The sequence below is a fragment of the Amblyraja radiata genome, chromosome 47, assembly GCF_010909765.2.
Source record: "Amblyraja radiata isolate CabotCenter1 chromosome 47, sAmbRad1.1.pri, whole genome shotgun sequence".
Classification (NCBI taxonomy): Eukaryota; Metazoa; Chordata; class Chondrichthyes; order Rajiformes; family Rajidae; genus Amblyraja; species Amblyraja radiata.
In genome coordinates this window covers 5180474-5191246 of record NC_046002.1, presented here as the reverse complement: position 1 = coordinate 5191246, position 10773 = coordinate 5180474, and the positions used below count along the sequence as shown (strand labels likewise).

The following is a 10773-nucleotide window of genomic DNA, read 5'->3' as shown; positions in this document are numbered from 1 at the left end:
GATAGGGCTCTTAAAAATAGCGGAGTCAGGGGATATGGGGAGAAGGCAGGAAGGGGATACAGATTGGGGATGATCAGCCATGATCACATTGAATGGCGGTGCTGGCTCGAAGGGCCGCATGGCCTACTCCTGCACCTATTGTCTATTGTCTCCGACTACATTCTATCTCTGTCCCGCCCCCCTCCCCTGACATCAGTCTGAAGAAGGGTCTCGACCCGAGACATCGCCCATTCCTTCTCTCCAGTGATGCTGCCTGTCCCACTGAGTTACTCCAGTATTTTGTGTCTCTCCGCAGTCCCTTGTCTCCTCAGAGTTTTCAATGAGCTGGACATAAGACACTGGTCAATCGAGCGTTGGAACCGTTTGACTGAAGTGGATCTATAGTTACCGAGAAGGATCATCAACTGTTCAACCGATATCACCTCAGTCTTCGGTGGTATCTTGACCTGCAGGGAAAAAAAAGGAAATATCCAGGGATTGTTCTGAAGCAATATGGTCACTGATTGTTACATCTTTTTTTAAATTCTTTTTGAAGTTAGCACTCAAATTTCCATTTCAACAGCACCTTTCACCAAAGATCCTATAGCGGAGCAAGATAGACCACTCCTAAATGCAATGGGCTGACGTGTAGTACGCAACGGAGCGGAACGTGGGCCCTTTTTTCATCCATTTCAGTAACCCGACCCGACCCGACCCGACTCGCAGTGTAATCAACATTGCGGGGGAACAGTAAATTAAAAATCTGAAAATGGGGAGAAGATTTTTACCAAATAACTTTTTTTACAAGGATGTTTCCGTAACCGGTTTCCGTCTCCGCACTATTATCCTACGGGATCTTTGGTGCAGAGACAGAAGCCGGTTACGGAAATGGGGCCTTAAACTACCCATGAATCTGCCCATGACTGTACTACCTCTTTTTCGTCGAGTGGACTATCTTGCTCGCTGTAGGATCTTTGCTTCTGAGTGGTGCTATGTCGCACCCACCGGGCGGGCGCTAGGACCCGGCGTGCCATCCCCTCCCTTCGCTCCTATTTGCTGATGTCTGCGCCGACCAGCGGTCCCTGTACGCTAGCCCTCTCCTACACGCACTGACGACAATTTTACATTTACACCAAGCCAATTAACCTACAAACCTGCACGTCTTTGGAGGAAACCCAAGATCTCGGAGAATTTAAATTCTGAAAATGAGGAGAAGATTTTTACCAAATAACTTCGAGGATGTTTCCGTAACCGGCTTCCGTCTCCGCACTAGTATCTTTGTTCCGCTACGGGATCTTTGGTGCGGGGACGGAAGCCGGTTACGGAAATGGGACCGAAAATCACCCATGAATCTGCCCATGACCGTACTACGTCTTTTTCGTCGAGTGGTCTATCTTGATCGCTGTAGGATCTTTGCCTTTCACGGAGTGAAATGAAGCAAGGTCCCAAAGCATTCAAGGACAACATCTGATACTTAGCCACTTTGGGAGGTGCTGAGGAGGGTAACCCAGCTCTTGGCCAGAGAGGGAAGGTCTTAAAAGAAGAGAGAAGGCGTGATGTGTGGGCACCGTGTTACAGGAAAGATGTCGTCAAGCTGGAAAGGGTGCGGAGAAGATTTACGAGGATGTTGCCAGGATTCTGAGCTATCGGGAGAGGTTGGGTCTCTATTGCTTGGAGTGCAGGAGGATGAGGGGTGATCTTATAGAGGGGTGATCTTATAGAGGTGTACAAAATCATGAGAGGAATAGATCGGGGTAGACGTACAGAGTCTCTTGCCCAGCCTAGGTGAACTGTGGACCAGAGGTTGAGCAGGCTGGGACTCCTCTATTCCTTGGAGTGCAGGAGGATGAGGGGTGATCTTATAGAGGTGGAAAAGATCACGAGGGGAATAGATAGAGTGAAAGCATTTTGCCCAGAGTAGAGGAATCGAGAACCAGATGACATAGGTTCAAGGTGAAGGGAAAAAGATTTAATAGGAATCTGAGGGATAACTTTTTCCACACAGGTGTATGGAACGAGCTGCCGGAGGAGGTAGTTGAGGCTGGGACTATCCGAACATTTGAGAAACAGCTAGACAGGTACATGGATAGGACATGTTTGGAGGGATATGGACCAAGCGTGGGCAGGTGGGACTAGTGTAGCTGGGGCATGTTGGCCGGTGTGGGCAAATTGGGCCGAAGGGCCTGTTTCCGCGCTGTATCACACTATGACTATAACTCAGGGGATGAAACCGCTGCAAGTCTACCTTCCATCTCAGGAACAAGATGTTCATGATGGCGATCAAGGGGCAGGGCCCGTTTTCACTCTGGGTGATGACGGGAGTCTTCTCGCCCTTCCAGCTGATCCACTTGACGTAATAGAAGGTGTTGCTGGGGTCACCCCGGTAGACCTCGGGCTTCGGCGCGGCCCCCTGCGCGCCGTCTTGCTCCGTCTCGCTGCAGCCCCCCAGCGACGGGGCGGAGACCCGGTCGGAGTCCGCGCTCTCGGCCAGGGGGCCCTCGGCCTCCGCCAGATCGTCCCCCATCTCCTCCTCGTCCGGGGAGCCCAGCGAGGGAGTCAGGCTGGCCACGTCTCCGTCGGACTCCGCCAGGGCCAAGACGCAGGGCAGCGGCTCCTTGCCGCTGTCCGGCTCCTGGGAGTCGGTCCCCGTCATCTTCCCGGCCCCCTCCAGACCGTCCGAGCAACCTTCCATCCGGCCGGAATCACCGGAGTCGGACGGCTTGGCGCTGACCGATGCGGCGGCTGGTCGTGTGTCCAGACCTATACTGTCGCCCTTTTCAAACGCAGCGTTGTCCATGGCCAGAGACTCCAACCTCAACTGGCCTCTCTCTCTCAAGGAAACCGTCACGGTAAACCACTGGATCCCTTGTCCTTCGAGATACTGATAACAATCCCCTCAATCGATTTCTTTAATCTTCAACCATCGCACACAGTTTGAACGTGCAGTGTTTTTTTCGTTCCGAGTTTCGGACAGTCCCGACAATTTGTCTTGCTATCTCCAACAGAGGTATTTGGACGTGCCAGGAGCAGCAAAATGGGATTAGGGTGGGTATCTCTTTTTGCAGACTGCAAATATCCGTTATATGGAGCCACTTCAGTCAGAAACGTCTCTGGGCAAGGAGGAAGTTTAGTCTTTGTCGTTGCTCAACATATCCCACAGAAGCAAAAGCAAGGCGTAGTCCTGGTCTCTTGCTGGCCTACCAACGTTGCCCTGGGCTCCAACTGTTTTGTTCACAGACACCACCGTCTGTAACTTGGATCAGCTCAGGGGTGTTTCTATCTGGAGGCTTCTCACGCCCCCACGCGCAGTGTTCCAAGGCTCCGGCTTGAAGCTAGGTAGGAAGCCCCTTCCGAGGTATCGGGACAAAGACTTCCCTGGCCTTGCTTTGCCCTCCCTTGGAGGGAGGAGGTACAAAACCTAGTGCCAAAACCTAACCCCTGTTCCCCACCGCTTGGGTCCTCTAGCCCCTCCACTTTTGACCCCCGCGCCTGGACCCTTTGAGTTGTTGACACCCTCCCGCGACCTTTCGACCCGTGGCGTTGACCGGGTGCCGTTCCTCAACCTTTGACCCCAGACCCCTTTGACCTGATGGACACCTCGACCTTTGACATCCGTCACCTCCCCGCTTCCCGGGTTGGGGGTTCAAAGGTCGTCTCCTTCCACCTTCGACCGCTGCACCCAGACCCTTTGGGCGGACAGAGGAAGATATTGGTCATGGGGGGGGGGGGGGGGGAGAGGGAGGGGGGTTATTTTAGAGGCGGCGTTTTGCTCAGGAGGAATTGAGGTTGGGGTGGGGAGGTTATTGAGGGTGTGGGACGTTATTGAGGGAAGGAGGGTTATTAATGAGGGGCAAGCGGGGATGTCAGGGAGGTATTGAGGGACAAGGGGGTTACGGAGGAGGGAGGGAGTTGATTTGAGGGATTAGCTGATGGAGGAAGGAGCTTATTTAATGAAGGAAGGAGGTTATTTGATGGAAGAAGAGGGTTATTTAATGAAGGGAGGGGGTTATTTGATGAAGAGAGTTATTTGATGGAGGGAAGGAGGTTATTTGATGAAGGGAGGGGGGTATTTGATGGAAGAAGAGGGTTATTTAATGAAGGGAGGGGGTTATTTGATGAAGAGGGTTATTTGATGGAAGAAGAGAGTTATTTGATGGAGGGAGGAGGTTATTTGATGAAGGGAAGAGGTTATTTGATGGAGGAAGGAGGGTTATTTGATGGAAGGAGGTTATTTGATGGAAGAAGAGGGTTATTTAATGAAGGAAGGAGGTTATTTGATGGAGGAAGGAGGTTATTTGCTGGCCGCCGCGCGTTTCTTGCTGCCGGCCGCGGGTCTTTGCTGCCGGGCCGGGTGTTCTTTGCTGCCGGCCTGCGGGTCTTTGCTGCCGGGGCCGGGGGTTCTTGTGCTGCGGCCGGGGGTTCTTTCCTGCCGGCAGGCGGTTCTTGGCTGCCGGGCCGGCGGGTCTTTGCTGGCCGCCGCGGTTCTTTCCTGCCGGCCGGCGGTTCTTTGGCTGCCGGGCCGGCGGGTCTGTGCTGGCGGGCGGCGGTTCCTTTGCTGCCGGCCTGGGGTTCTTTGCTGCCGGGCCGCGGTTCTTTGCTGCCGGCCGGGGGGTTCTTGCTGGCCGCCGGCGGGGTCTTTGCTGCCGCGCGTTTTGCTGCCCGGCGTTCTTTGCTGGCCGCCGGCGGGTTCTTTGCTGCCGGGCCGCGGTTCTTTGCTGCCGGGCGGCGGTTCTTTGCTGCCGGCCGGCGGTTCTTTGCTGCCGCGGGTTCTTTGCTGCCGGCCTGGGGTTCTTTGCTGCCGGCCGGGGTTCTTTGCTGCCGGCCGCGGGTTCTTTCGGCGCGTGGGTGGCTTCTTGCGGGGCCGCCGTGGGTTCTTTTGCTGGCCGCCTCGGTTCTTTGCTGCGCGGCGGTTCTTTGCTGGCGGCGTGGGCTTCTTGCGGGGCCGCCGCGGGTTCTTTGCTGGCGGCCCGGCGGGTCTTTGCTCTTTCTGCCGGGCCGCGGTTCTTTGCTGCCGGGCGGCTGTTTTTGCTGGCGGGAGGCGGTTTCTTAATGCGGCCTAGGTTTCGTCTGAAGGGAGGAGTTATTTGATGGAGGGAGGAGGTTATTTGATGGAGGAGTGGGCTTATTGAGGGGAAGAGGAGATTATGGAGGCGGAGGGGAATTATTGAGGAGAGGGTCCCCCAAATTGTTATTTTTGATGCAGAAAACCCCTCAGGGAGATAAATATCTGCCTCCCTCCTTGAGGAGACCCCCCCCCCCCAACACACACCCCCCTCTCTTCAACCCGCCCCCCCCCCCCACACTAACCTCTGCGTTACTTTGTCCCCCCTCACCCTCACCTGCTGACGTCACCCCCCTCCTCCCCACCACAATAACATGACATCGGAAAAAAAAAAAAATCGGCTCTCCCCCCCCCGCTCCCGGCCCCACGCCCGCTGCCACTCGACGAGACGAGCAGATTCTGAGGTAACTCCCGGCGCTTGCAGCTCCCCTAACCGCGAAGAAAGTGACTTTTGTGGGAGGAGGGCGGCGGCGGCGGCGGCGGTGGACGGCCGGAAGTGAAGGGCGACGGAGCCGGCGGCCGGAAGTGTCAAACTTCCTCCCGCCCCCCCCCCTCCTCCCTCTGCCCCGCAGCGCAAACGGGTGGGAGGTCCTCCCAGCACCGCGCCCCCAGCTGGTCGGAGGACCTCGGCTCAGCTTCACCTGGTCAAGATCAAAGGGTCCAAGATACCTTGGATCAAGATTGACTTCACCAGCATCATAGAAACAGAAACATAGACAATAGGTGGTACACAAAATTGCTGGGGAAACTCAGCGGGTGCAGCAGCATCTATGGAGCGAAGGAAATAGGCGACGTTTCGGACCGAAACCCTTCTTCAGACATAGAAAATAGGTGCAGGAAGTAGAGGCCATTCGGCCCTTCGAGCCTGCACCGCCATTCAATATGATCATCCAACTCAGTATCCCATCCCTGCCTTCTCTCCATACCCCCTGATCCCTTTAGCCACAAGGACCACATCTAACTCCCTCTTAAATATAGCCAATGAACTGTGGCCTCAACTAGATAGATAGATAGATATAATTTATTACCACACAACCAGGGTCGGTGGAAATTTGGGTTGTCAGCAGCAGTACAATAATAAAGAACACACAATAAAACTGTAACACAAACATCCACCACAGCATTCATCACTGTGGTAGAAGGCACAAAGATTTGGCCAGTCCTCCTCCATTTCCCCCCCGTGTACAGGACCAGAGTCCAGAGTCAGTCCAGGATCGGCTCTTCCTCACCGGAGACCGCGGCTTTAAGATGGTGTAGGCATCAGATTCCTGCATTAATTAAATGTCTTAAATGATTCAGATGTTTCAATTCCTGCTGTATCTGCATGTTTAAGGAATAAGTGGTTGCTAGTTTGCTGAAAGAATGTCGCTGTCATTTGTTCTGTGGCAGAGAATTCCACAGATTCACCACTCTCTGTGTGGGAAAAAAAAATGTTTTTCTCATCTCGGTCCTAAAAGACTTCCCTCTTATCCTTAAACTGTGTGACCCCTAGTTCTGGACTTCCCCAACATCGGGAACAATCTTCCTGCATCTAGCCTGTCCAACCCCTTAAGAATTGTGTAAGTTTCTATAAGATCCCCCCTCAATCTTCTAAATTCTAGCGAGTACAAGCCTAGTCTATCCAGTCTTTATTCAAATGATAGTCCTGCCATCCCAGGAATCAGCCTGGTGAACCTTCTTTGTACTCCCTCTACGGCAAGAATGTCTGTCCTTCCACAGATTAGGAGACCAAAACTGTACGCAATACTCCAGGTGTGGTCTCACCAAGACCCTGTACAACTGCAGTAGGACCTCCCTGCCCTTATACTCAAATCTTTTTGCTATGAATGCTAACATACCATTTGCTTTCTTCACTGCCTGCTGCACCTGCATTCCTACTTTCGGGGTCAAGGAAAGAGCGTTCACGTCGCGGCCCTGTTTCAAACAATCTTTCCACCACCACGCACAAGACGCACAAGAAGCGCAAGACAGACACCATTGTGCAGATGCCGAGAAGTGTGTTCAGCTCTGGCTGAACAACTTCTAATCTTGTGTGTGGACTCAATAAGAAGAAGAATTCCTACTTTCAATGACTGGTGTACCATGACACCCAGGTCTCGTTGCATCTCCCCTTTTCCTAATCGGCCACCATTCAGATAATAAATCGTCAAGATTTGGTCAAGTCACCAGCATCTCAAGTCAAGTCAAGTGTATTCGTCACATACACATACGAGATGTGCAGTGAAATGAAAAGCAGCAATGCTCGCGGACTTTGTGCAAAAATATCTCACTGACCTCCTCTCCCCCTACCAACCCTCACGGTCCCTCAGATCCACATCAGCCGGTCTCCTCTCCATCCACAAGTCCAACCTCCGCAGTTTTGGGGACAGAGCCTTCTCCAGGGCAGCTCCCAGGCTCTGGAACTCCCTCCCCCAACTGATCCGCAATTCCGTGTCCCTCACCATCTTCCAGTCCCGCCTCAAGACCCATCTCTTCACCTCTGCCTATCCTTAGCCCCACGTCCCCGTCCCTTTTCATCTGTGCATTAATTGCCTCATACTGTGTTTTGTATTGAATTCTGTCTTTACTTTGTGTACTAGTCATGTCTCTACTATTTATTTCATTCCCCTTACATGTTTTTCCTCTACATGCTCAATTTTTGTAAGGTGTCCTTGAGACTCTTGAAAGGCGCCCATAAATAAAATTTATTATTATTATTATTAAAAAGACAAACAAACAAACAACCAAACAGAATCACATATTCTTTACATATTAAATATTGTGGGCGGAGGGAAAAAAACTGATTTAAAAAAAAAAAAGCAGTAGATACAGTAACAGTTAGTCCCTGGTCAGATAGGAGTTTACAGTCCTAATGGCCTCTGGGAAGAAACTCCTTCTCAACCTCTCTGTTCTCACAGATTCAGATTCAGATTCAGATTCAACTTTAATTGTCATTGTCAGTGTACAGTACAGAGACAACGAAATGCAGTTAGCATCTCCCTGGAAGAGCGACATAGAATATGATTTCAATAAATAAAACTATTTACATGTATACAGACATTGTGTTTTTCCTGTGGGAGGAGTGTCCCGGGGAGGGGGGTGATTGGCAGTCACCGAGGTACATTGTTGAGTAGTGTGACAGCCGCAGGGAAGAAGCTGTTCCTGGACCTGCTGGTCCGGCAACGGAGAGACCTGTAGCGCCTCCCGGATGGTAGGAGGGTAAACAGTCCATGGTTGGGGTGAGAGCAGTCCTTGGCGATGCTGAGCGCCCTCCGCAGACAACGCTTGCTTTGGACAGACTCAATGGAGGGGAGCGAGGAACCGGTGATGCGTTGGGCAATTTTCATACCACCATCTGCAATGCCTTCCGGTCGGAGACAGAGCAGTTGCCAGACCATACAGCATGGCAACGGAGGCGTTTGCCTGACCGTAGCAGCTGGAACAATCCATTGCAGGGGTGGAAAGGGTCTTCCATGATTTTATTGGCTCTGGAGTTGCACCTCCTGATGTATAGTTCCTGCAGGGGGGCGAGTGAAGTTCCCATAGTGCATTCGGCCCGAACGCACTACTCTGCAGAGCCTTCTTGTCCTGGGCAGAGCAATTCCCAAACCAGATTGTAATATTTCCAGACAATTCTTTCTTCAACAAGAGTGCATTTGCACCAAGGCAAATTCCTTGTGTGTGAATACTGGGCCAATAAACTTACTTACTTACTTACTTACTTACTTATTGTATGGCTATATACAAAAAACAAATTTCAGACATCGGTCTGACAATAAGGTGCCATTGTATCGTATCGTATTGTTGTGTATCCCAGATGGAACAATGAAATTCTTAAGTCCCTGTCCCACTTTTCACGAGTTTTTACGAACTCTCCCGAGTTTTCCCCTTGATTCGAACTCGGAGAATTACGGTAATAGCCGTTCGTAGGTACTCAGGGCTATTTTTTTAACTCGTGGACATTTTTCAACATGTCCTGACTAATGGGCCAGTCATAGAAACATAGAAAATTGGTGCAGGAGGAGGCCATTCTGCCCTTCGAGCCAGCACCGCCATTCATTGTGATCATGGCTGATCGTCCCCAATTAATAACCCGTGCCTACCTTCTCCCCATACCCCTAGAGCTCTATCTGACTCTCTCTAAAATCCATCCAGTGACTTGGCCTCCACTGCCCTCTGTGGCAGGGAATTCCACAAATTCACAACTCTCTGGGTGAAAAGGTTTTTTCTCACCTCAGTCTTAAATGGCCTCCCCTTTATTCTAAGAATATGTGTCCCACTGTCTGAGGTAATTCAAGAGCTCTCCCGAGTTTAAAAAAAAATCAGACTCGTGGTAAGAACGTAGAATGTACGTAGCGGGTACGTCGGAGCTCGGGACGTCTCTTGGCGGCTCGCAACGCTAACGGCAGGAACTCGGGAAACGCGGTAAGCTCGTGAAGATTTTTCAACATGTTGAAAAATGTTCACGAGAGCCCCAAGTCCCTAAGAGCGGCCATTACCGTAATTCTCTGAGTTCGAATCAGGGGAAACTCGGGAGGACTGTTGAATTAGCTCGTAGAGTAGGACAGGCCCTTTACCTGATGCCCCGGAAGTTCCTACGGCTGGCATTACGAGCCGCTACGAAACATCGACGGGCTCCTAAGGGCTCGCTACCGATATTCCCCGACATTCCCCGAGTTCGAATCAAGGGGAAAACACGGGAGAGTTCGTGAGTGACATTGTATAGTGGGACAGGGCCTTTACTGCAGAGGCAAAACAGAATATGTAAACATAGTACACTGTAAATAATATGATAGACGAGAGGAAAAAAATACAGCGTGTATATATACACATACCCACAAGTACACACACATGTATATATATTTATATATTTATCTCCACACACATATACATATAGAAACATTGAAAATAGGTGCAGGAGTAGGCTATTCGGCCCTTCGAGCCTGCACCGCCATTCAATATGATCATGGCTGATCATCCAACTCAGTATCCTGTACCTGCCTTCTCTCCATACCCCCTGATCCCTTTAGCCACAAGGGCAACATCTAACTCCCTCTTAAATATAGCCAATGAACTGGCCTCAACTACCTTCTGTGGCAGAGAATTCCACAGATTCACCACTCTCTGTGTGAAAAATGTTTTCCTCATCTCGGTCCTAAATGATTTCCCCCTTATCCTTAAACTGTGACCCCTTGTTCTGGACTTCCCCAACATCGGGAACAATCTTCCTGCATCTAGCCTGTCCAACCCCTTAAGAATTTTGTAAGTTTCTATAAGATCCCCCCTCAATCTAATATATATTCAAAAAACAAACAATAGTAGTGTTTGTTCCCGGGATGGCGGGACTATCATATGTTGATAGAATGGAGCGACTGGGCTTGTATACTATGGAATTTAGAAGGATGAGAGGGTATCTTACTGAAACATATTCAGGGTTTGGATACGCTAGAGGCAGGAAGGAAGCGATTGTGCGGCTGGCCTTGCCGAGACAGCGTGAAATGTATGGGGGTTGCTACGAGATCCAGCAGAGACTCGATGGACCGAAGGGCTTATTTCTCTGCTGCAAGAAATTCTGCACACGGATTTGAGAAGGTGAAGTGATTTGCTTTTGTTGACAGAATTAAACTTTACCATCATGCTGATGTTTATTGTGGTAGCACCTATTTTTAGGTGTGGGTTAAAGGGAATGTTGACAAACTGGTTCAGAGAAAAATGTTGGTATTTGTTGCAGGTTAAAAAAAGGGACACTGAAT

At 50.9% G+C, this 10773-nt stretch overlaps 2 protein-coding genes and 1 long non-coding RNA gene across 5 annotated transcripts in view; 2 read left to right on the top strand and 1 right to left on the bottom strand.

Annotated features, from left to right (window-relative positions):
• Nucleotides 1-248: 248 nt before the first annotated feature.
• On the bottom strand, nucleotides 249-2814 carry LOC116968940 (ubiquitin carboxyl-terminal hydrolase MINDY-1-like). The gene is made up of 2 exons (XM_033015936.1): nucleotides 2225-2814; nucleotides 249-446 (listed from the first exon to the last, which is right to left on the bottom strand). Exons 1-2 carry the CDS (start codon nucleotides 2774-2776, stop codon nucleotides 267-269), a joined length of 732 nt encoding a protein of 243 aa, XP_032871827.1. The 5' UTR covers nucleotides 2777-2814; the 3' UTR covers nucleotides 249-266.
• A 1180-nt stretch (nucleotides 2815-3994) lies between these two features.
• Nucleotides 3995-5250, top strand: LOC116968941. 3 transcript variants are annotated; one of them, XR_004410559.1, is made up of 3 exons: nucleotides 3995-4086; nucleotides 4167-4269; nucleotides 5080-5250. It is a non-coding gene; the product is annotated as an uncharacterized LOC116968941 (long non-coding RNA). The 3 variants fall into 3 exon arrangements; XR_004410560.1 differs by having other exon boundaries at nucleotides 5060-5250; XR_004410561.1 differs by having other exon boundaries at nucleotides 5053-5250.
• A 5273-nt stretch (nucleotides 5251-10523) lies between these two features.
• LOC116968900 (aryl hydrocarbon receptor nuclear translocator-like) overlaps nucleotides 10524-10773 on the top strand; it is a 66945-nt gene continuing 66695 nt past the window's right edge. Inside the window, exon 1 of the mRNA XM_033015883.1 lies at nucleotides 10524-10612. The gene's annotated coding sequence lies outside the window, so the exon portion shown is untranslated. The remainder of the gene's footprint in view (nucleotides 10613-10773) is intronic.